An 18,245-nucleotide genomic window follows, 5' to 3' on the forward strand; every position below is an offset into this window, starting at 1 on the left:
CAAATTAATGTTTTCATATTCTTTGGGTAAATATCCAGGAGTAGAATTACTGGATCATATGGTAGTTCTATTTTGAACTTTTTGAGGAAGCTCCATACTGTTTTCCACAGTGGCCGCATCAGTTTGCATTCCCACCAACAGTGCACAACAGTTCCCTTTTTTCCACATCCTCATCAACACTCATTGTTTCTTGTGGTTTTGATTTTAGCCATTCTGACAGGTGTGAGGTAATATCTCATTGTGGTTTTGATTTGTATTTCCCTGATGATGAGGGATGTTGAGCATCTTTTCACATGTCTGTTGGCCATCTGTATGTCTTCTTTAGAGAAACGTCCGTTCATGTCTTCTGTCCATTTTTTATTTGGATTATTTGTTTTTTTGTGTTGTGCTGCATAAGTTCTTTATATATTTTGAATACTAACCCTTTATTGGGTATGTCATTTGAAAATATCATCTTCCACTCAGTAGGTTGTCTTTTAGTTTTGTTGGTCATTTCCTCTGCTGTGCAGAAGCTAATGCATTATTTTTGCTTTTGTTTCCCTTGCCTCAGGGGACATATCTAGAAAAATGTTGCTACAGCTGACATCAAAGAAATTACTGCCTGTGCTCTTCTAGGATTTTTATGGTTTCAGGTCTCACATTTAGGTCCTTAATCCATTTTGAGTTTATTTTTGTGTATGGTGTAAAAAAGTAGTCAAGTTTCATTCTTCTGCATACAGCTCTCCAGTTTTCCCAACACCATTTGTTGAAGAGACTATCTTTTTCCCATTGCACATTCTTGCCACCTTTGTCAAAGATTAACTGACCGTATAATTGTGTTCTATTGATCTGTGCATTTATTTTTGTGCCAGTACCATACTGTTTATAGTACTACAGCTTTGTAGTATATCTTGAAATCTGGTATCTCCAGTTTTGTTCTTCTTTTTCAAGACTGCTCTGGCTATTCAGGGTCTTTTTGGATCCATATACATTTTAGGATGGTTTGTTCTAGTTCTGTGAAAAATACTCTTGGTATTTTGATAGGGATTGCATTAAATCCATAGATTGCTTTGGGTAGTATGGATATATTTTTTTAAAGATTTTATTTATTTATTTAACAGAGATAGAGACAGCCAGCGAGAGAGGGAACACAAGCAGGGGGAGTGGGAGAGGAAGAAGCAGGCTCACAGCAGAGGAGCCTGATGTGGGGCTCGACCCCACAACACCGGGATCACGCCCTGAGCTGAAGGCAGACGCTTAACCGCTGTGCCACCCAGGCGCCCCTGGGTAGTATGGATATTTTAACAATATTGGTTCTCCCAATCCATGAGCATGGAATATCTTTCATTTGTTTATGTCATCTTCAATTTCTTTCATCAGTGTTTTATAGTTTTCAGGGTACAAGGCTTTCACCTCCTTGGTTAAGTTTACTCCTAGGCATTTTATTCTTTTTGGTACAATTGTGAATGGAATTGTTTTCTTTCTTTTTTTTTAATTTAAGATTTTATTTATTTATTTGAAAGAGAGAGACCGAGAGAGAGAGAGAGAGAGAGAGAGAGAGATAAAGCACACACAGTGAGGGCAGGGTGTGGGGCAGAGAGAAAGAAGGAGAAGCAGACTCCCCGCTGAGCAGGAAGCCCGACACAGGGCTTGGTCCCAGGACACCAGTATCATGACCTGAGCTGAAGGCAGATGCTTAACTGACTGAGCCACCCTGGTACCCCACGGGATTGTTTCTTACATTCTTTTTCTGTTATTTCATTATAGATGTATAGTGTATAGATATGCAATGGATTTCTATATATTGTTTGTATCCTCTGACCTTACTAAATTCATTTATCAGTTTTGGCAGTTTTTTGGAGGAGTCTTTAGGGTTTTCTACATATAGTATGATGTCATCTGCAAATAGTGAAAGTTTTCCTTCTTCCTTACCAATTTGGATGCCTTTTATTTCTATTTCTTGTCTGATTGCTGTGGCCAGGACTTCCAGTACTATGTTGACTAAAAGTGGTAAGAGTGGGCATTTTTGTCTTGTTCCTGATCTTAGAGGAAAAGCTTTCAGTTTTTCACCATTATGACATTAGCTGTAGGTTTGTTTGTGTTTTTATATATGTCCTTTGTTATGCTGAGGTATATTTCCTCTAAACCTACTTTGTTGAGAGTCTTTATCATGAATAGATTTTGTACTTTGTCAAATGCTTTTTCTTCATCTATTGGGATGAACATATGATTTTTATCCTTTCTCTTGTTAATGTGATGTATCATGTTGATTGATTTGCAAATATTGAACCATCCTTGCATCTCAGGAATAAATCTTACTTGATCATGGTGAATGATTTTTTTTAATGTATTGTTGGATTTGGTTTGCTAATACGTTGTTGAGGATTTTTGCATCTATGTTCATCAGAGTTTTTGGCCTGTAGTTCTCTTTTTTTGTAGTGTCTTTATCTGGTTTTGGTATCAGGGTAATGCTGGCCTCATAGAATGAAATTGGAAGTTTTCCTTCCTCTTCTATTTTTTGGAATAGTTTAAGAAGACTAGGTATTAGTTCTTCTTTAAATGTTTGGTAGAATTCACCGAGGAAATAGTCTAGTCCTGGATTTCTGTTTTTTGGGAGTTTTTTGATTACTGATTCAATTTCATTGCTGATAATAGGTCTACTCAATGTTTCTATTTCTTCCTGATTCAGATTTGGGGGGTTATATATTTCTAGGAATTTATCCATGTCTTCTGGGTTGTCCAGTTTGTTGGCATATAATTTTTCAGAAAAATCTCTTATAATCCTTTGTATTTCTGTCATATTGGTTGTTTTTTCTCCTCTTTCATTTCTAATTTTGTTTATTTGAGTCACCTCTCTATCTCTCTCTCTTTTTTTTTTTTTTTTTGATGAGTCTGGCCAAAGATTTATCAATTTTGTTTATCTTTTCAAAGAACCAGCTCCTGGTTTCATTGATCTGTTCTACTGTCTATTTAGTTTCTACTTCATTTATTTTTATTTTTATTTTTTTAAGATTTTATTTATTTGACAGAGACAGCCAGCGAGAGAGGGAACACAAGCAGGGGGAGTGGGAGAGGAAGAAGCAGGCTCCCAACGGAGAAGCCCGATGTGGGGCTTGATCCCGGAATGCCGGGATCATGCCCTGAGCCAAAGGTAGACGCCCAACGACTGCGCCACCCAGGCGCCCCTCTACTTCATTTATTTCTGCTCTAATCTTTATGATTTCCTTCCTTCTAGTGGTTTTGGGTTTTGTTTATTCTTCTTCTAGCTCCTTTAGGTGTAAAGTTAGGTTGTTTAAGATTTTTCTTGCTTCTTGAGGTAGGCCGGCATTGCTATGAACTTCCCTCTTAAAACAGCTTTTCTTCATCCCAAAGATTTTGGACCATTATGTTTTCATTTGCATTTGTCTACATGTATTTTTTTTTATTTCTTCTTTGATTTCTTGGTTGACCTGTTCATTGTTTAGTAGCATGTTATTTAATCTCCATGCTCTTTCCAGATTTTTGCTTGTGGTTGATTTCTAGTTTCACAGTGTTGTAGTTGGAAAAGACGCATAGTATACTTCAATCTTTTTGAATTTGTTGAGACTTGTTTTGTGGCCAATATGCGATCTATTCTGGACAATGTTTCATTTGCACTTGAAAAGAATATGTATTCTGCTGTTTTAGGATAGAATGTTGTGAATATATCTGTTAGATTATTCTAGTCCAATACATCATTCAAAGTCACTGTTTCCTTGTTGATTTTCGGTTTGGATGATCTATCCATTGATGTAAGTGGAGTGTTAAAATCCCCTACTATTATTATGTCACTATTGATTACTTCCTTTATGTTTGTTATTAGCTGCTTTATGTATTTGGGTGCTGCCATGTTGGGTGCATATTTACAATTGTTATATCTTCTTGTTGGATTGTTCCCTTTATGATTATATAATGTCCTTCTTTGTCTCTTGTTATAGTCTTTTTTTAAAGTCCATTTTGTACAATATAAGTATTGCTACCCCAGCTTTCTTTTCACTTTGATTTACATGATAAATGCTTTTCCATCCCCTCACTTTCAATCTGCATATGTCTTTAGGTATGAAATGAGTTTCTTGTAGGCAGCATATAGATGGGTCTTGTTTTTTTATCCATTCTGTCACCGTATGTATTTGATTACAGCATTTAGTCCTTTACATTCAAACTAATTATTGATAGATATGTACTATTACCATTTTGGTACTTGCTTTATGGTTGTTTTTGTAGTTCTTCTCTGTTCTTTTCTTCTCTTGCTGTTTTCTCTCATGGTTTCCTGGCTTTCTTAAGTGATATACTTGGATTCTTTTCTCTTTATTTTCTGCGTATCTATTACTGGCTTTTGATTTGCGGTTACCATTACCTTTATATATAACATTTATGCATCTAGCAGTCTATGTTAAATTGATTGTTGCTTAAGTCTGAATCCATTCTTTATTCCTTTCTCCCCACGTTTTAAGTATATGGTGTAATACTTTACATCCTTTTATTTTGTGAATCCCTTGACTGATTTTTATAGATATACTTATTTACACTGCCTTTGTGCTTCCTATTTTTCTTACTCCTGTGCTTACGGTGTTTCCTTTCCTTTCAAGAGTCCCCTTTAACATTTCTGGTAGTGGTCATGAATTCCTTTAACTTATGTTTGTCTGGGAAACTATCTCTCCTTCTATTTTGAATGACAGCCTTGCTGGATAGAGTATTCTTGGCTGCAGTTTTTTTTTCTTTTAGCACTTTGAATGTATCATGTCATTCCCTTTTGGCCTGCAAAGTTTTTGCTAAAAAATTAGCTACAGCCTTTTGGGATTTCCCTTATAAGTACTTATTTTCTCTTGCTGCTTTTAAAATTCTCTTTATCCCTACTTTGTGCCATCACTATTAATTGCCGTTTTACATGTGTTGGTGTGGACCTCCTTGGGTTGATTTTGTTGGGGGGCTCTCTGTGCCTCCTAGATCTGGATTTCTGTTTCCCCTGATTCAGGAAGTTTTCAGCTATTATTTCTTCAAATAAATTTTCTGCCCCCCTTCTCTCTCTTCTCCTTCTGGGATCCCCATAATGCAAATATTTTTACACTTGATGGTGTCACTGAGTTCCCTGCTTTTATTTTTTTTATTATTTCTTTCTTTGCTCCTGTTCAGCTTGATTGCTTTCCATTACTCCATCCTCCAGTCACTGATCCATTCTTCTTCTTCCTCCAGTCTACTAGTTATTCCATCTAGTGTAGTTTTAATTTGAGCTATTGAGTATTTCATCTCTGATTGGTTCATTTTTGTTTTCCTTTTTTTCCCAAAGATTGTTTATTTATTGAAAGAAAGAGAGAGAGAAAGAAAAAGAGAGAGAGAAAGGGGGGAGGGGCAGAGGGAGAACACGAGAGAGAATCCCAAGCAGATTCTGAGCTGAATGCAGAGCCTGACACAGGGCTTGATCTCACAACCCTGACATCATAACTTGAGTCAAAACCAAGAGCTGGTTGCTCAAGCAATTGAGCTACCCAGGTGCCCCTCTTTTTTGTTTTCTATCTCTTTGGTAAGAGTGTCACTCTCTTCTCAAGTCCAGTGATTATCTTTGTGACCATTACTTCAAATTCTCTACAAGCATATTACTTATCTCCATTTGTTAGCTCTCTTGCTGTGATTTTGTCCTGTCCTTTCATTTGGGATATATTCCTCTGTCTCCTCATTTTGTCTATCTCTCTGAATCTGTTTCTGTGTGTTAAGAAAGACAGCTATGTCTCATGTACTTGACAGTAATAGGCCTTATAAAGAAGAGGTCCCCTAGTGCCCTGCCATGCAGTGTCCCCTCTTCACCAGAACCTGGCACTTCGGGGGTATCTCCTATGTGTGATGCATGTGTCCTGCTGTTGCAGCTGAGCTGCTTTTGCCTTCAGTCCAATTGTCTGTGATGGCTCTATTTGCCTGTTATGGGCAGAGTTTGGTCCCTGTGTTGTTAGTGGGCCAGTCTAGGGTCATTTTCAGCTTGAGTTGAGTCAGACCAGGAGTTTGCCCGAGATGCAGTAACACCAAACTGTAGGGCACTTTCCTTGTGTTGTCTTCTGAGAGGCTTTCATAGGTGCAGGATCTGCAGTCAGACCAGACATCTGCTGCCAGCCCACTGTTGGGGCTGCAAGCAGACTGGTATGTGTGATTATCTTCCGCTCTCCCCAGGGCAGGAGTCACTTTGGAATGGTGCTAGCCTATTAGGGCTGCTCATACACTGCCAGGCTTGTGGCATCACTTTGGATGGGCTTTGGCCAAGGGCATACTGGAGGGGGCAGGTACACAGGAGAATGCAGAGATGGGGGGTGGGGCACACAGTGTTAGCAAGGTTTGCTTAGGTCTGTTGTGAAAGGGGACCTGTAGCCACCAGAACCAAGGCTGGCTGGATTGGAGGAGGTGGATCCCAAGAAGCACTTGGGGGCAGGGTGGGTGGTATTAGTAAGGCCTGTTGTGATAGGAGACCTGGAATGAGGCCTGGCTGGAGCCAGCATGTCCACAGGAGAACACAAGGGCGGGGCAGGCTGTTAGCAATTTCGGTAGTGTTGGAGAAGTGCTGGTTCACAGGGTGGAGGGTGGGGGAAGGAAATGGCATCCACCAACTCCTTTGTTCCTGGAGAAGTCTCCCAATGATTCCTGCCCCTCCAAGCACATGCTCTGAGATTAGTAAACAAATCTCCCTCCCGCATGCCCCAGGTGCTTTTCAGACTGCTGCTTCTATGCTGTATCTCCACAGGGCTGCTTGTTTAAGGTGCTCTCTCTTTAATGGTGGGGACTCAGTTTCCTCTCACCCTCCTGGCTCTTCCAGAACTGAGCCCACTAATTTTCAAATTTCCAGGCATTAATCCCTGCTGATTATAAGAACCTCGGAAATTAGGCCCCTCTGGTTTCACGCAGGATCCCTGTGCACCTGGAGTGCTTGGTGTGACGGTCTGGTCCTCTCCCCTTTCCATGCCTGTATTGTTCCTCCCTCCTACAGACAGGTCTATTTAGCTTCCAAATGTGTCTCCACCCTTCCTACCCTCTTTGATATGGCCTCTTCTCTACATTTAGCTGTGAAAAGTCTGTCCTGTCAATCTTCAGATCATTTTCTAGGTTATTTACACTGATGTGGGTGTTATCTTGTTCCATGGGACCAGGTGAGCTTAGGTCCTCCTATTCCACCATCTTCCCTGGAAGTTTGATATTATATGTTTTTAAAACAAATGTACCAGGTAAAGATATTGAAATAATGTTTTCCTTTAAACCATCATTTTTGAAAGGAAATAAATTTATTCCAACAAACTACTCAAAGCACTTTAGCTCATGATATCTGGGATGATCCTGGTATTAGGTTACAAACCACAGAAGAAAAAGTTTCATTTCTTGTTCCTTATTTTAGATTTTATAATGGTTTATCATATACCTTATTCCTCAAACTTAGTTTTAAATGATTCCAGAGATATTATCAAAGAGTATGCTCTAAAGCAGCAATGTCCAATTGAACTTTCTGCAGTGGACATGTTCTATGTCTGCACTGTCCAATTTAGTATCCACCAGCCACATGAGGTTCTTGAGTGCTTGGAATATGGCTAGTGCAATTAAGGAACAAAATTATTTTATTTTACTTTATCTAAATTAACTTAAGTTGAAATAGCTACATATGGCTAGTGACTATCAAATTGGGCAGCATATATAGCTTAAAGCCATCACCAAAGACAAGTTCCTAAAATATTTTTTCCCTCAATATATGCCAGCAATTTTATTAAAATTAGCGTATGACCTTAATAAATGACTAGTTTGCATACATAAAATGATCTTTGTGTAAAATAAACCAGTGATATTGCTATAAAGATTCATTTCATATGCCACTGTCTACTATTCAAATACTCATACCTCTTATTTAAAGGCCTGTTCCATTTTGTGGGGCCAACACAACGCAGAACCACAACAGAGTCAATGATGACCACTGCGAATGCAGGAAGGTCATCCATGACCAGAAGTATACACTGGGAACACAGAGCTCAAGTCTGTCATGGATTTTGCCTCCTAGGCAGTCCCCCTCTCCAGTGATGCAATAATGAACATAGAACAAGGTCAAATCAGGAACGCAATCATGTACTTTTGGAGCTGGTAAACAAACCGCAGAACCAAGATGTCACGAGCTTTAACTGTGAGTGGAGTTTTGCCAAGAGAGCCAACATCACTCAACATTAAAAGGCAAGAGACCATTGAAAACGAGATAATATCAGCCTTCTGAACTGACAAAGGGGTTGCTGTGCACAGCAACACTGAGTTGAGCGCATGTCGCAAAGGAATGCCAATGTAACATCCAGGCCTCCACTATACAGCAACTGATTTGGGTGGGTGGCAAAAGTTTTAGAAGCCTGGCATATGCATCCATCTTTCCAGCTCACAGTTTAGTATCTTCAAATACAATAAAATAAACTCGTGCCCATGTATTCCAGAGCCTCCATGGTCAAGTTAACTTCTGGACATGTCATCGCCTATGTGTACATATGTGCCAATATGCACAACATTAGCATGTTGGTATATTCTGGGCCCTTTTAGATTTATTTACTTATACATTTATTTAACTTCAGTGAAAGTTTAAAATGGTTATTTACAACATAAATTTAAATTTTCCACATGCTTTTTAATTAACAGATTAAATAAAATGACATTACAAGCTACTTATATTTATGTCTCTGAAATTTTACTTTGATGAATTTGAAAGGAAACAGAAATAAATCACAGCAGAGTTAATGACCCTAATTATTTTTAATGATTTAACTACCTCTTCAAATGTGGAAATTTTCAAGAAATCTGTTCATCTATGAATTCATTTCAATTCACTATATTTGATACATGTATGTGTTCTCTGTGGTTTTTTTTTCATTGATTTTGCTTCTTTCTTTAATATTTTGAAGATGAGGAATAAGTCTTCTCCACAATCTTTGACTTTCAAAGTGCTTTATAGAATGCTCTCTAATAAATTTTATTATTTTGATGATAGCAATAATGATTGAGTAAGAAGATCAGAGAGTACATGCACAGTGAAACAATGAATAAGAAGTAGAGATAGTACTAGATCATAGAATGTCAGCACAAAATAGCACCACAAAATATCAGCACATATCTGGATATAGTGAATAAAGTATTTGTTTCTCTTAAAGTATTAACAATAATTATTGCTGAACAAGCATAAAGACAATTATCTTCCTACCACTAATTGATTCAAGACATTCCCTCTTCCAGAATGAGCATCATTCCATTTTACCTCACTAATCCAGTGGATATTGACTTGCTCATGGGCTGCCAGAACCTCCACCCCTCCCGTATGCTCTGTTTTACCATAACCTCCTTCCCCTCCCCCCACCGCACCCCAGCCAGACCCCTCAGATTTGTTACCTTAACATTTTCTGGCAATGGTTTGTTCTGGGTCAGCCCCACAGCAATCAAAGCAATCACAGCCACGATAGAGGAGAAGCCAAGGATGATCAGTATATTTCTGGAACAAAAATTCTTCAGTTCAGACTCTAAAACCAAAAGCAGAAAAGAAAATACCAGAAATCAACAAACATTGATTTTCCTCCACTTTTGGTAAGGTCTTCTGCTAGCTATCTGGAGACATCAAAGATAGATAAAAGTTTTTCTTTATCCCTACAACACTTGTGAAGTAATAGGGAAATAATTCAAGAACAAAAGGATTTGTCTGTCCCGTGATAAGGGCCAAGACTGAGTTAGTGGCTGTGGTAAGGAAAATGGACAGAATTAGGTCAATGACCAGATAAAGAATGAGGACAGGGAAGAGTCCCAAATTGTCAGTTTAATAGGTCATACTGGTCTATGAGAGTACAGGCAATAACAAAAAGGCAAGGATTGCCCTCATTTTTCAAATCTACCACAAAATGTTTAAGATGTTGATAAGTATTCAGAATATATCATCAAACATCAAAGTCCCAACACTCCATGCCATTTTTTGGCTTGACAAACCCCTTGCATTTCAACCACACTTATATGTTGTAATTGGTAATGGTGTAGCGTCTGCGGAGTTTTGAACATTTCATCATTCACATTATCTCATCTATTCTTAGTCTCAACCTGTTGCGGGACATAATAAAGCTCCAAGCAGAGTATTATATAAAAGGCACAAGTTACTTTGATCATTGCAAACAGAGCATATAGCAGAAGTGAACAAGAAATGGAAAGCTGCCCCACTCCCTCCATTCTGACAACTCACTCTCTTCCTCTCTCAACTTTCCAAACTATCCCTAAACTTTTTTCTTAGGCTTTGGGGAGGAAGGATAGGATAAAGCAATAAAGAAACACATGGAATGAGATAGGCTCTGCAGAATAGATTGCACTTCTCTAAAGACAGGGCATGGGATTAAAACAGCTAGAAGAGGAGCCTGACTGACTCTCCCCCTCTGGATCTCCCTCTTGAACAGCAGCAGCCACCGCATGCTGAAACAGGAGCTCCTCCCCAAGATCTTGAGCAGAAGCTTGGACTTAATCCAAAGGACTGTAACCATATGGGTGTCCAGTCTGCTCAGCAACCTCTAGAATCTTGAACCAGTCTTGACTCATTAGACCAAACAGTAAAAAACTTAGGAGAAAAGTTTTAGCAACCCCATTAGCTACTGCTTCCAAACATAGGAACAATAGATGAAATATACAGCACTTCCCCTCCTTCTCCCTTCCCAAAAGAACCTCAGTTTTGTTCAGATGACTGCCACTCCCCAAGCAGTCCACATAACTCATGGGAAAATGATACCCTCCACCACCACCACCACCGCAGCCTCTGGCTCAGAGTCAGGCCTTATTGTTGTGCACAATCTCATTCCCTCACCAATGATTAGTTCAACAATGGATCTGTACCCAAAAATGGCCCATGAGACCCTGGAGGAAGTCTGCTGGAGCGAGTTTAGGAAAAGAAAGGCAGAATTCTCGTCTTCCTCAGACATTGCCCTGCCTGGATAAGATGACTTTCCATGGTGTCAGAACAGAGAGATGGACAGAACTTGAGTCTTTGATAGCATTTTGAACTGTTAAAAGAATAATCCCTGCTCCAATCTTCCCATGAGACTTATGCTTTGATCCAGTTAGAGTCAGGATTTTAATACTTTGAAGCCAAAATATCCTGATGTAACTGGTGTGGCAGAAGTATCCTGTTTGACGCCAGGGCTCTGGAATCTGGACAAGAACCCCCCTAGGTACTACTCGCCTCAGTTCCCAAAGTGTTGATACTGACAAACACAGCTCAAAACAAGCAGCACTTTGGATGAACAATTATAAATCTAATACCCAAGGGCAGCACATTGCAGCAGTTTCTATTTTAATTGAATTTTGAATGCTTTACTCCCTCAAGCTGTTCAAAAAAAATCTATTTAGTTATTTTGTTTCCATAAATATGACAATTTTGCTATCTCATTTTCCTTCCACATCTATTTGGGCACTAATCTTAGTAGTGACAAAGACCAACAAGGTCCCTGCTCTTTGGAGTTCACAATCTGGCTGGGGAGATAAATAAGCCAGAACAGAAGTCATAAATCAGCGACTCCAGGTCACGATACATACTAAGAAGAAATTAAAACCAAGGGATGTTATACAGTTTAATGGAAATTAGAAGGAAGGATTGGGATATGCAGCGGAGTTGGGGTGGGAGGATTCAACTGAGGGTCAGGAAAGCCTCTCCGAGAAGGTGACATTTGACTGAGACCTGGGTGATGAAAAAACACCAGCTATGAAAAGGAGTAAGAACATTCCAGAAAGAGGGAACAGCAGTTGCAAAAGCCCTGAGGTGGGAAACAGTTTGACATGACTCTGTCTCTTCCATTTCCTAATGAGATTATTTACTAACATTATTATTCCTGAACAGCTGGAAATATACTTTTCCATATTTGCCCAGCTGTTGCAATGACATCTGTATTATCAGAATATATTGAAGACTTTCATCATATTCTTTTTACAGATACGATAAGAAAAAGAACTTAGGTCACAGAGAAACTTTAGGAATTTTTCATACACAATTTTTAAAAGCTTTATTACAAAAAAGTAAAATAATAATGGCTAAGTTTGTGTATTTATTTATTTATTTATTTATTTATTTATTTATTTATTTTATTATGTTCAATGAGCCATCATAAAGTAAGTACATCATTAGTTTTTGATGTATCAAAGATTCATTCGTTGCATATAACACCCAATGCTCATCACCACATGTGCCCTCCTTAATACCTATCACCCGATTGCTCCATCCCCTCACTCCCCTCCCTTCTGTAACCCTCAGTTTGGTTCCCGGAGTCCAGAGTCTCTCATGGTTTGTCTCCCTCTCTGATTTCTTCCCATTCAGTTTTCCCTCCCTTTCCCTGTGGTCCTCCATGTTCTTCTTTATATTCCACATATGAGTGAAACCATATGATAATTGTCTTTCTCTGCTTGACTTATTTCACTTAGCATAATCCCCTCCAGTTCCATCCATGTTGATGCAAATTGTTGGTATTCATCCTTTCTGATGGCTGAGTAATATTCCACTGTATATATGAACCACATTTTTATCCATTCATCTGTTGAAGGGAATCTTGGTTCCTTCCACAGTTTGGCTATTGTGGACATTGCTGCTATGAGCATTGGGGTGCATGTGCCCCTTCTTTTCACTACATCTGTATCTTGAGGGACACTGGGCCAGATGGACTTCGTAAGTTTGTTTTTCATGTAACTGTCTAGATTACCAGGGAGGAGTACTTAAAATACTACCATGTTTCCTATGGCTTATGGCAGGTAGTTTTCAAAAGCTCTTATCACATGCTGGAAGCCAGACTCTTCTTAGGATGTGGTACTAGCCATACCACTAGACCTGGGAGTCTGGGGGGGGACTTAGCTGGGATGTGCTCATAAAAAGGGAACCATTTAGGTTACAGCCCCCTCTTCTCTGGCCCCTAGAGCTCTTTCAGATGCCATGACTGCTACAGTCAAATTCTGTTATGGAAAATTCACAGTGACTGTCTCTCCCCCACTTCCCTGAAAGCTCTTCATTTACCTTGAAGATAACAGAAATTCAGTTTCTATCACACCATGTGAAATGGCATTTCAAAAAACAATTTCAAGAAATACTTTTTATCAAAATATCTAATGGCAAAGTGTTTTGTTTGTTTTCCTTTGAATTGTCTTACTATAGTGGAGAATTCAAGACTGCCACTTCCCTCCCATTTTTTCCCTCTCATATGACAGGTGAGAAAATGTTTCTATTTAAGGTGAGAGTCAGGTAGAAAGTTCAGCTCTTCACCTGAGAGACAAAACTGAAGGAAACTCAAGCTTTGAGAAAACAGATTGATTTCAAGCCAATTAGCTATGTCAGAGGAAAAGAACAAAAAAGAAAAAATGACCATTTGATTCTTACACAAACAGTTATCCTGACATCAAATGCTAGCATCCTCTTCAAGTGAAGATGAAAATTCTGTGAGAGAAATCTCAGCCATCTCTACTTCATGATACCAAAGATGTAATACCTTAAAAATTTACTTCATTAATAAAAAGATTTGGAGTGTTTGAAGATGGGTAGGTTTCAGGCAAAAAACAACCAAAGTTTTACTCTGCAGATCCTGTGTAACTCACTAGTTTCAGACCATTTCCAGTTTGATGGGTTACATTCAGATTAAGTTTGGCTTGTCATATAGAGGAGAGCAAACACAGACAAGCTTAGAGGGTAAACAGCAATAAAGTACTGTGGTCCTTCCTGTGGGCCTTCACAAAGCCAAGTGATGGGACAGTCACTGAAGTTAGGGACTGGTCCTAATCTGGCCTAATTTGGTCCCAAATCCCGGCATCAAAGTCCCTGCACCATCTCTACTATCTTCTTTCCTTTCCATCAAGTAGTTGTTCTCGGTGACACACATTTAGATTGGTCTCACACTCCGGGGCTTTAAGATCCTTTCTCAATTTCTCAGTTCATTCCCGGCACTTTCGACACACTCTCTTCTACGGTGATTATCTACCCTCCTCCAGCCACTTCCACCTCTGTACAACAGCCCTTTCTCATACCTCCCACCCTTTCTAATGCCCTTCCCTATGAGAATCCATCCTTCCTGTTGCTTCAGAAATCTCCCATGACAGACATTCCCAGGGCTCTTCCAGTTCAAGAATTTAAGGTAGCTTCCTACAGTCTGCCAGATCTAGACCTCTCAACCCTGTGGAAATGTAAGCCCTTCCTATCTCACCATTTCAGTAAGCAGATGTTTTTCTCCAAGATCATACTGCCTGACATTATGACCACTAGAATGTAAGTACCCTGAGTTCTTCTGACTTGTTCATTGCTGTATTTCCAGTTGAATGAATAAATGAATTTTAGATTCTCACTTTTCCTGAGAAATCTGAGATTTCCATCACTTAGAATTCTATTCCCCTCTTTCTCCACCACATCCTTTTCCTTGTCTCCATCAAAATCAAGCTCAATAAGAGGCTATGTTCCCTCCATATGCTTCAAAGCTCAGTTGTTCCAGTAGTTCTCTCTTCGTGTGCTACTTCCAGATACTTCATGAATTAACCCATTTCAGTTCGGGAGTTCCATAGCTATTGTTGGGGAGGGGCTATACTTCATTCATTCTTTCAGTTAGTCACTCAACAATTATTTACGGAATGCATTATACTGTGCACTAGCCCTGTCCTAGGCTCTGAGCTATAGCAGTCAACAACACAGATAAGCATCCCCATCCTCATGGTACTTTTATCATAGTTTGGAAGAAAAGACAATAAACAAGATAAGTAAAATTTATGGCATGTTACATAATTATAAGTGCTAAGGAGGGCGAAAAAGCAGAAAAGGTGAAGAGGAAGGATAAGTTGATTAAGAAAGGCCTAAGATGGTGATATTGATGATAGTCAAGGGAGTAAAAAAGAAAGCATGCATACCTGTTGAGCAAGAGCATTAAAGGCAACCAGACTGCATGTGCAAAGGCCCTGAGGTGGGACAGTACTGGGCCATGAGGTCAGTGTGGCTGGAGAGTGATGCAGGGGAGAATAATAAAAGATGGTCAGGTAGGTAACTGGGTTACTTGCATGTGGACCTTGCAAGCAAGGGCTTTGCCTTACTCTAAGTGATCTGACTTATTTCTAATCATTTGTATAATCTACACTCAGCAGCATAGGGGTAAATAAGAAATCATCAGAGGTCTTTGAAGTCTCTGGAGAGGGAGCGTGTGGCCTTTTAGGCAGCACACACCTGTCTCTTGTGATGAGGTGCTGAGGCTACCCCAGTGAGGTCAGGTCATAGGATAATCAAACAACTAAGTGTAGACAGAGCCTGGCTCGGTTGGAACAGAGCCTGTGCCAAGACCAGGGCTGGTAAAATAAATCCAGGAGGAATAAACACCATTACATGGGAGGTCTTCTCTATACCTTCTGGTCTTGGTGGATCAGTACCAGAGAATCTTTGCTGAGAAAGCATCATCATGAGGGGTCACCGAGCCAACCAGGATCCATGAGCGGAAAGTTCAACTCCACAGACTTCTGAAGGGTGGCTCAAGCTAGAGCAGAGTCCAGACAAGCTCACCTTTGCTCAGCCTCTCTAAGCCTCCATTTCTCCATGTGCAAAATGGGAGTCATAATAGTACCTACTTCATAGGGTTGCTAGGTAAGATCCAATGAGCTAACAATACATAGTAGCCTCTACTTCAAGAGCCCTCACTGTATTCCAGATTCTGCTCTTAGCACTTTATTTTTTTTTAAGATTTTATTTATTTATTTGAGACAGAGCACAAGCAGGGGGAGCAGCAGCCAGAGGGAAAGGGAAAAGCATGTGGGGCTTGATCCCAGGACCCTGGGCTCCAGACCCAAGCTGAAGGCAGAGGCTCAACTGGCTAAGCCACCCAGGCGCCCTGTACTCTTAGCACTTTAAATGTAACCACTCATTTAACCCTCCCAATAACCCTGTGAGGTAGATGTACTGTTATCATCTGCATCAGCTTCCTAGGGCTACCACAACAAACTACCGCAAACTTGGTGACTTAAAACAACAGAAATTTATTCTCTCACAATTCTGGAAGACAGAAGCCCAGAATCAAGGTGTCAACAGGGCCAGAGTCTCTGGAGATGATTCCTTTCTTGCCTCTTCCAGCTTCTGCTGGCTGCTGGCATTCTTTGGCTTATGGCTGCATCTCTCTAATCACTGTCTGCACAAGGCCTTTCTCCCTGTGTCTGTGTATGTCACATTTCCCTCTTTTCTCTTATCAGGACCTTAGTCACTGAATTTAGGGCCCACCCAAAATCCAGAATGATCTCATCTCAAGATCCTTAATTACATTGGCAAAGACCCTTTTTCTAAATAAGGTCAGAATTACAGGTGCTATTATCATCATCATTATTGTCATTTTACAGATGAGGAAACTGAGTCACAGAGAGGTTAAGTAAATTGCTCAGAGTTATGCTGATGTAGGGGTAAGCTCAGGTATTCTGGACCCAGAGGCTAGGCTTTTAACCACTGCCCTATCCCGGACCACATGACTGAGGCTTATTACAGTGCCTGGCACACAGTAATAGTGCTGTATGTGGGAGCCAATCCCATCATCCAGAAGTGAAAAGTGACTGACTTTGAGGATTTGGCTGGTGGGGTTGTCGGAATTGTTGTCACAGATAACACCAGGCAATGCTGTACCTTTTAAAACAGAGTCTTCAGTCCATGACAGTCAGAAGCTTAGAGCTAAGTAACAGAGGCTGAGATTGTAATTCCCAAAGAGGTTAAGGGACTTGCTCAAAGTCATATATCTTGCAAACAGCAAAGAGGTACTCAATCCGAGTTTCTCAGGCCCACTCCAATGCCTCAGCCATTGTTCTGCCTTAGGGATGTGTAGAAATTACTCAGCTTTGTTCCTGGACTCAGTGCAAAAGAATTCACCCCAAGTTTTGTTCAAATGGAAAGATCTTCTTCCATCTCACCACCTCCCCATATTTTTTCAATTAATAAATCCCGGGTCAAGTTTGAGGACAAAGCAGTTTAATTTGGTGGGGTTTTTTTCCTGCCTGTGTTCTTAAGTCAAGGAAGTCAGTACAACGTCAATAAATACACAAATGCTAAAAATAAACTGCAAGGCCTCAGCGATGACCAGTTAGTTAAAGGGCAAAAGGCAAATGAGAGGGCGGGAAAACATGATTGACTCAGACTTGGGAGACACGTGCAAGAAGACAAAATAAGAGGGGAAGATAGAATGGAAAGAGAGGTAGAGATGGATAATTGATTAGATAACCAATGTCCTATCCCACTGATCTCTTGAACCACAGATTTCGGAGGAAACAATTTGCTTTTATTCATGATCTTTTATTCCTAGTCTTTGAAATGTTAATTAGCTGGTTAATCTCAGTTTGCAGCTCTTTAGAAAAGGAGTGCATTTATCTTAACAAAGTAGCCTGGTTGATCCTGAGTGAACCCCTTCAGAGACTCAGCTTTGGGTGGGAGGAGCCTGTCTAGGGACACCAGGCAGTGGAAATGGGAGTAGGGGTGCAGAACAAGTTCTTCCTGCAAATCAGATTCTGCCAACCCCATACTCCCGGCCCCACAGTTCTTGTTGTGAGCTGTGCTCTTTTAAAGATTAGCAGCAAGTAACTGACTTTGCACTTGGTGTGCCTGACTCTAAAAATGTTAATGACTGCAAAAATCAAATGCGGACAGGGGCTCTGTGTGTGGGAAATAAGGAAGCCAAGGAGTCCCCTTCCTCACTCTCTTTCTCCTTACTTCTTCCCACCATACCATCTACCTCCTCACGCATACCCCTTCCAGCCTCTCCTGCATTATTTTGCCCATAGACTGCATGGAGCACAGTAAGTCTTTGTGGTCATCATGGAATTCCATATTCAAGTATAGGGCTGGCAAGGAGGAGGGTTGTTTCCAACAAAATGATATCACTGAGACTGCAGACAGGAATTCCCTGTGTCCCAGCCAACAAGCTTAACAATCTCATGTATTGATGGTCTCTGCAGTAAGTACATTGCTTCCACTAAATGAATCCTCTGCCACATCTGAATTGAAGAATTGCACCCTCAAAACTCTACCCTTTCTCAAAGCAGCTGCGTTTGTCAATAAGCTTTGGTTCTTTGTAGCCAGTGAGACAGACTAAGAAAATCTGTACTGAGCATATATCACTAGTATGGGGGTTGCAGCCAAGGTGGGATAAACTGACTCACCCAGGTTGCCTAGCCTTACAGTCCCCTGTGTTCTATACCTTCCATTCATAAATTCTCCCATTTCTACCTCCACATCTTTACACTCAGGAGATATATTTAATATAAAA

At 40.2% G+C, this 18,245-nt stretch overlaps 1 protein-coding gene across 1 annotated transcript in view; it reads right to left on the reverse strand.

Moving 5' to 3' along the window:
* ENTPD1 (ectonucleoside triphosphate diphosphohydrolase 1) overlaps positions 1–18,245 on the reverse strand; it is a 96,366-nt gene that overhangs the window by 38,269 nt on the left and 39,852 nt on the right. The window contains exon 2 of the mRNA XM_026493742.4: positions 9,376–9,503. Within this exon, the coding sequence (XP_026349527.1) occupies positions 9,376–9,503 (128 nt within the window). The remainder of the gene's footprint in view (positions 1–9,375; positions 9,504–18,245) is intronic.

This window comes from Ursus arctos, unplaced genomic scaffold (genome assembly GCF_023065955.2).
Source record: "Ursus arctos isolate Adak ecotype North America unplaced genomic scaffold, UrsArc2.0 scaffold_7, whole genome shotgun sequence".
In the NCBI taxonomy this organism is placed as follows: domain Eukaryota; kingdom Metazoa; phylum Chordata; class Mammalia; order Carnivora; family Ursidae; genus Ursus; species Ursus arctos.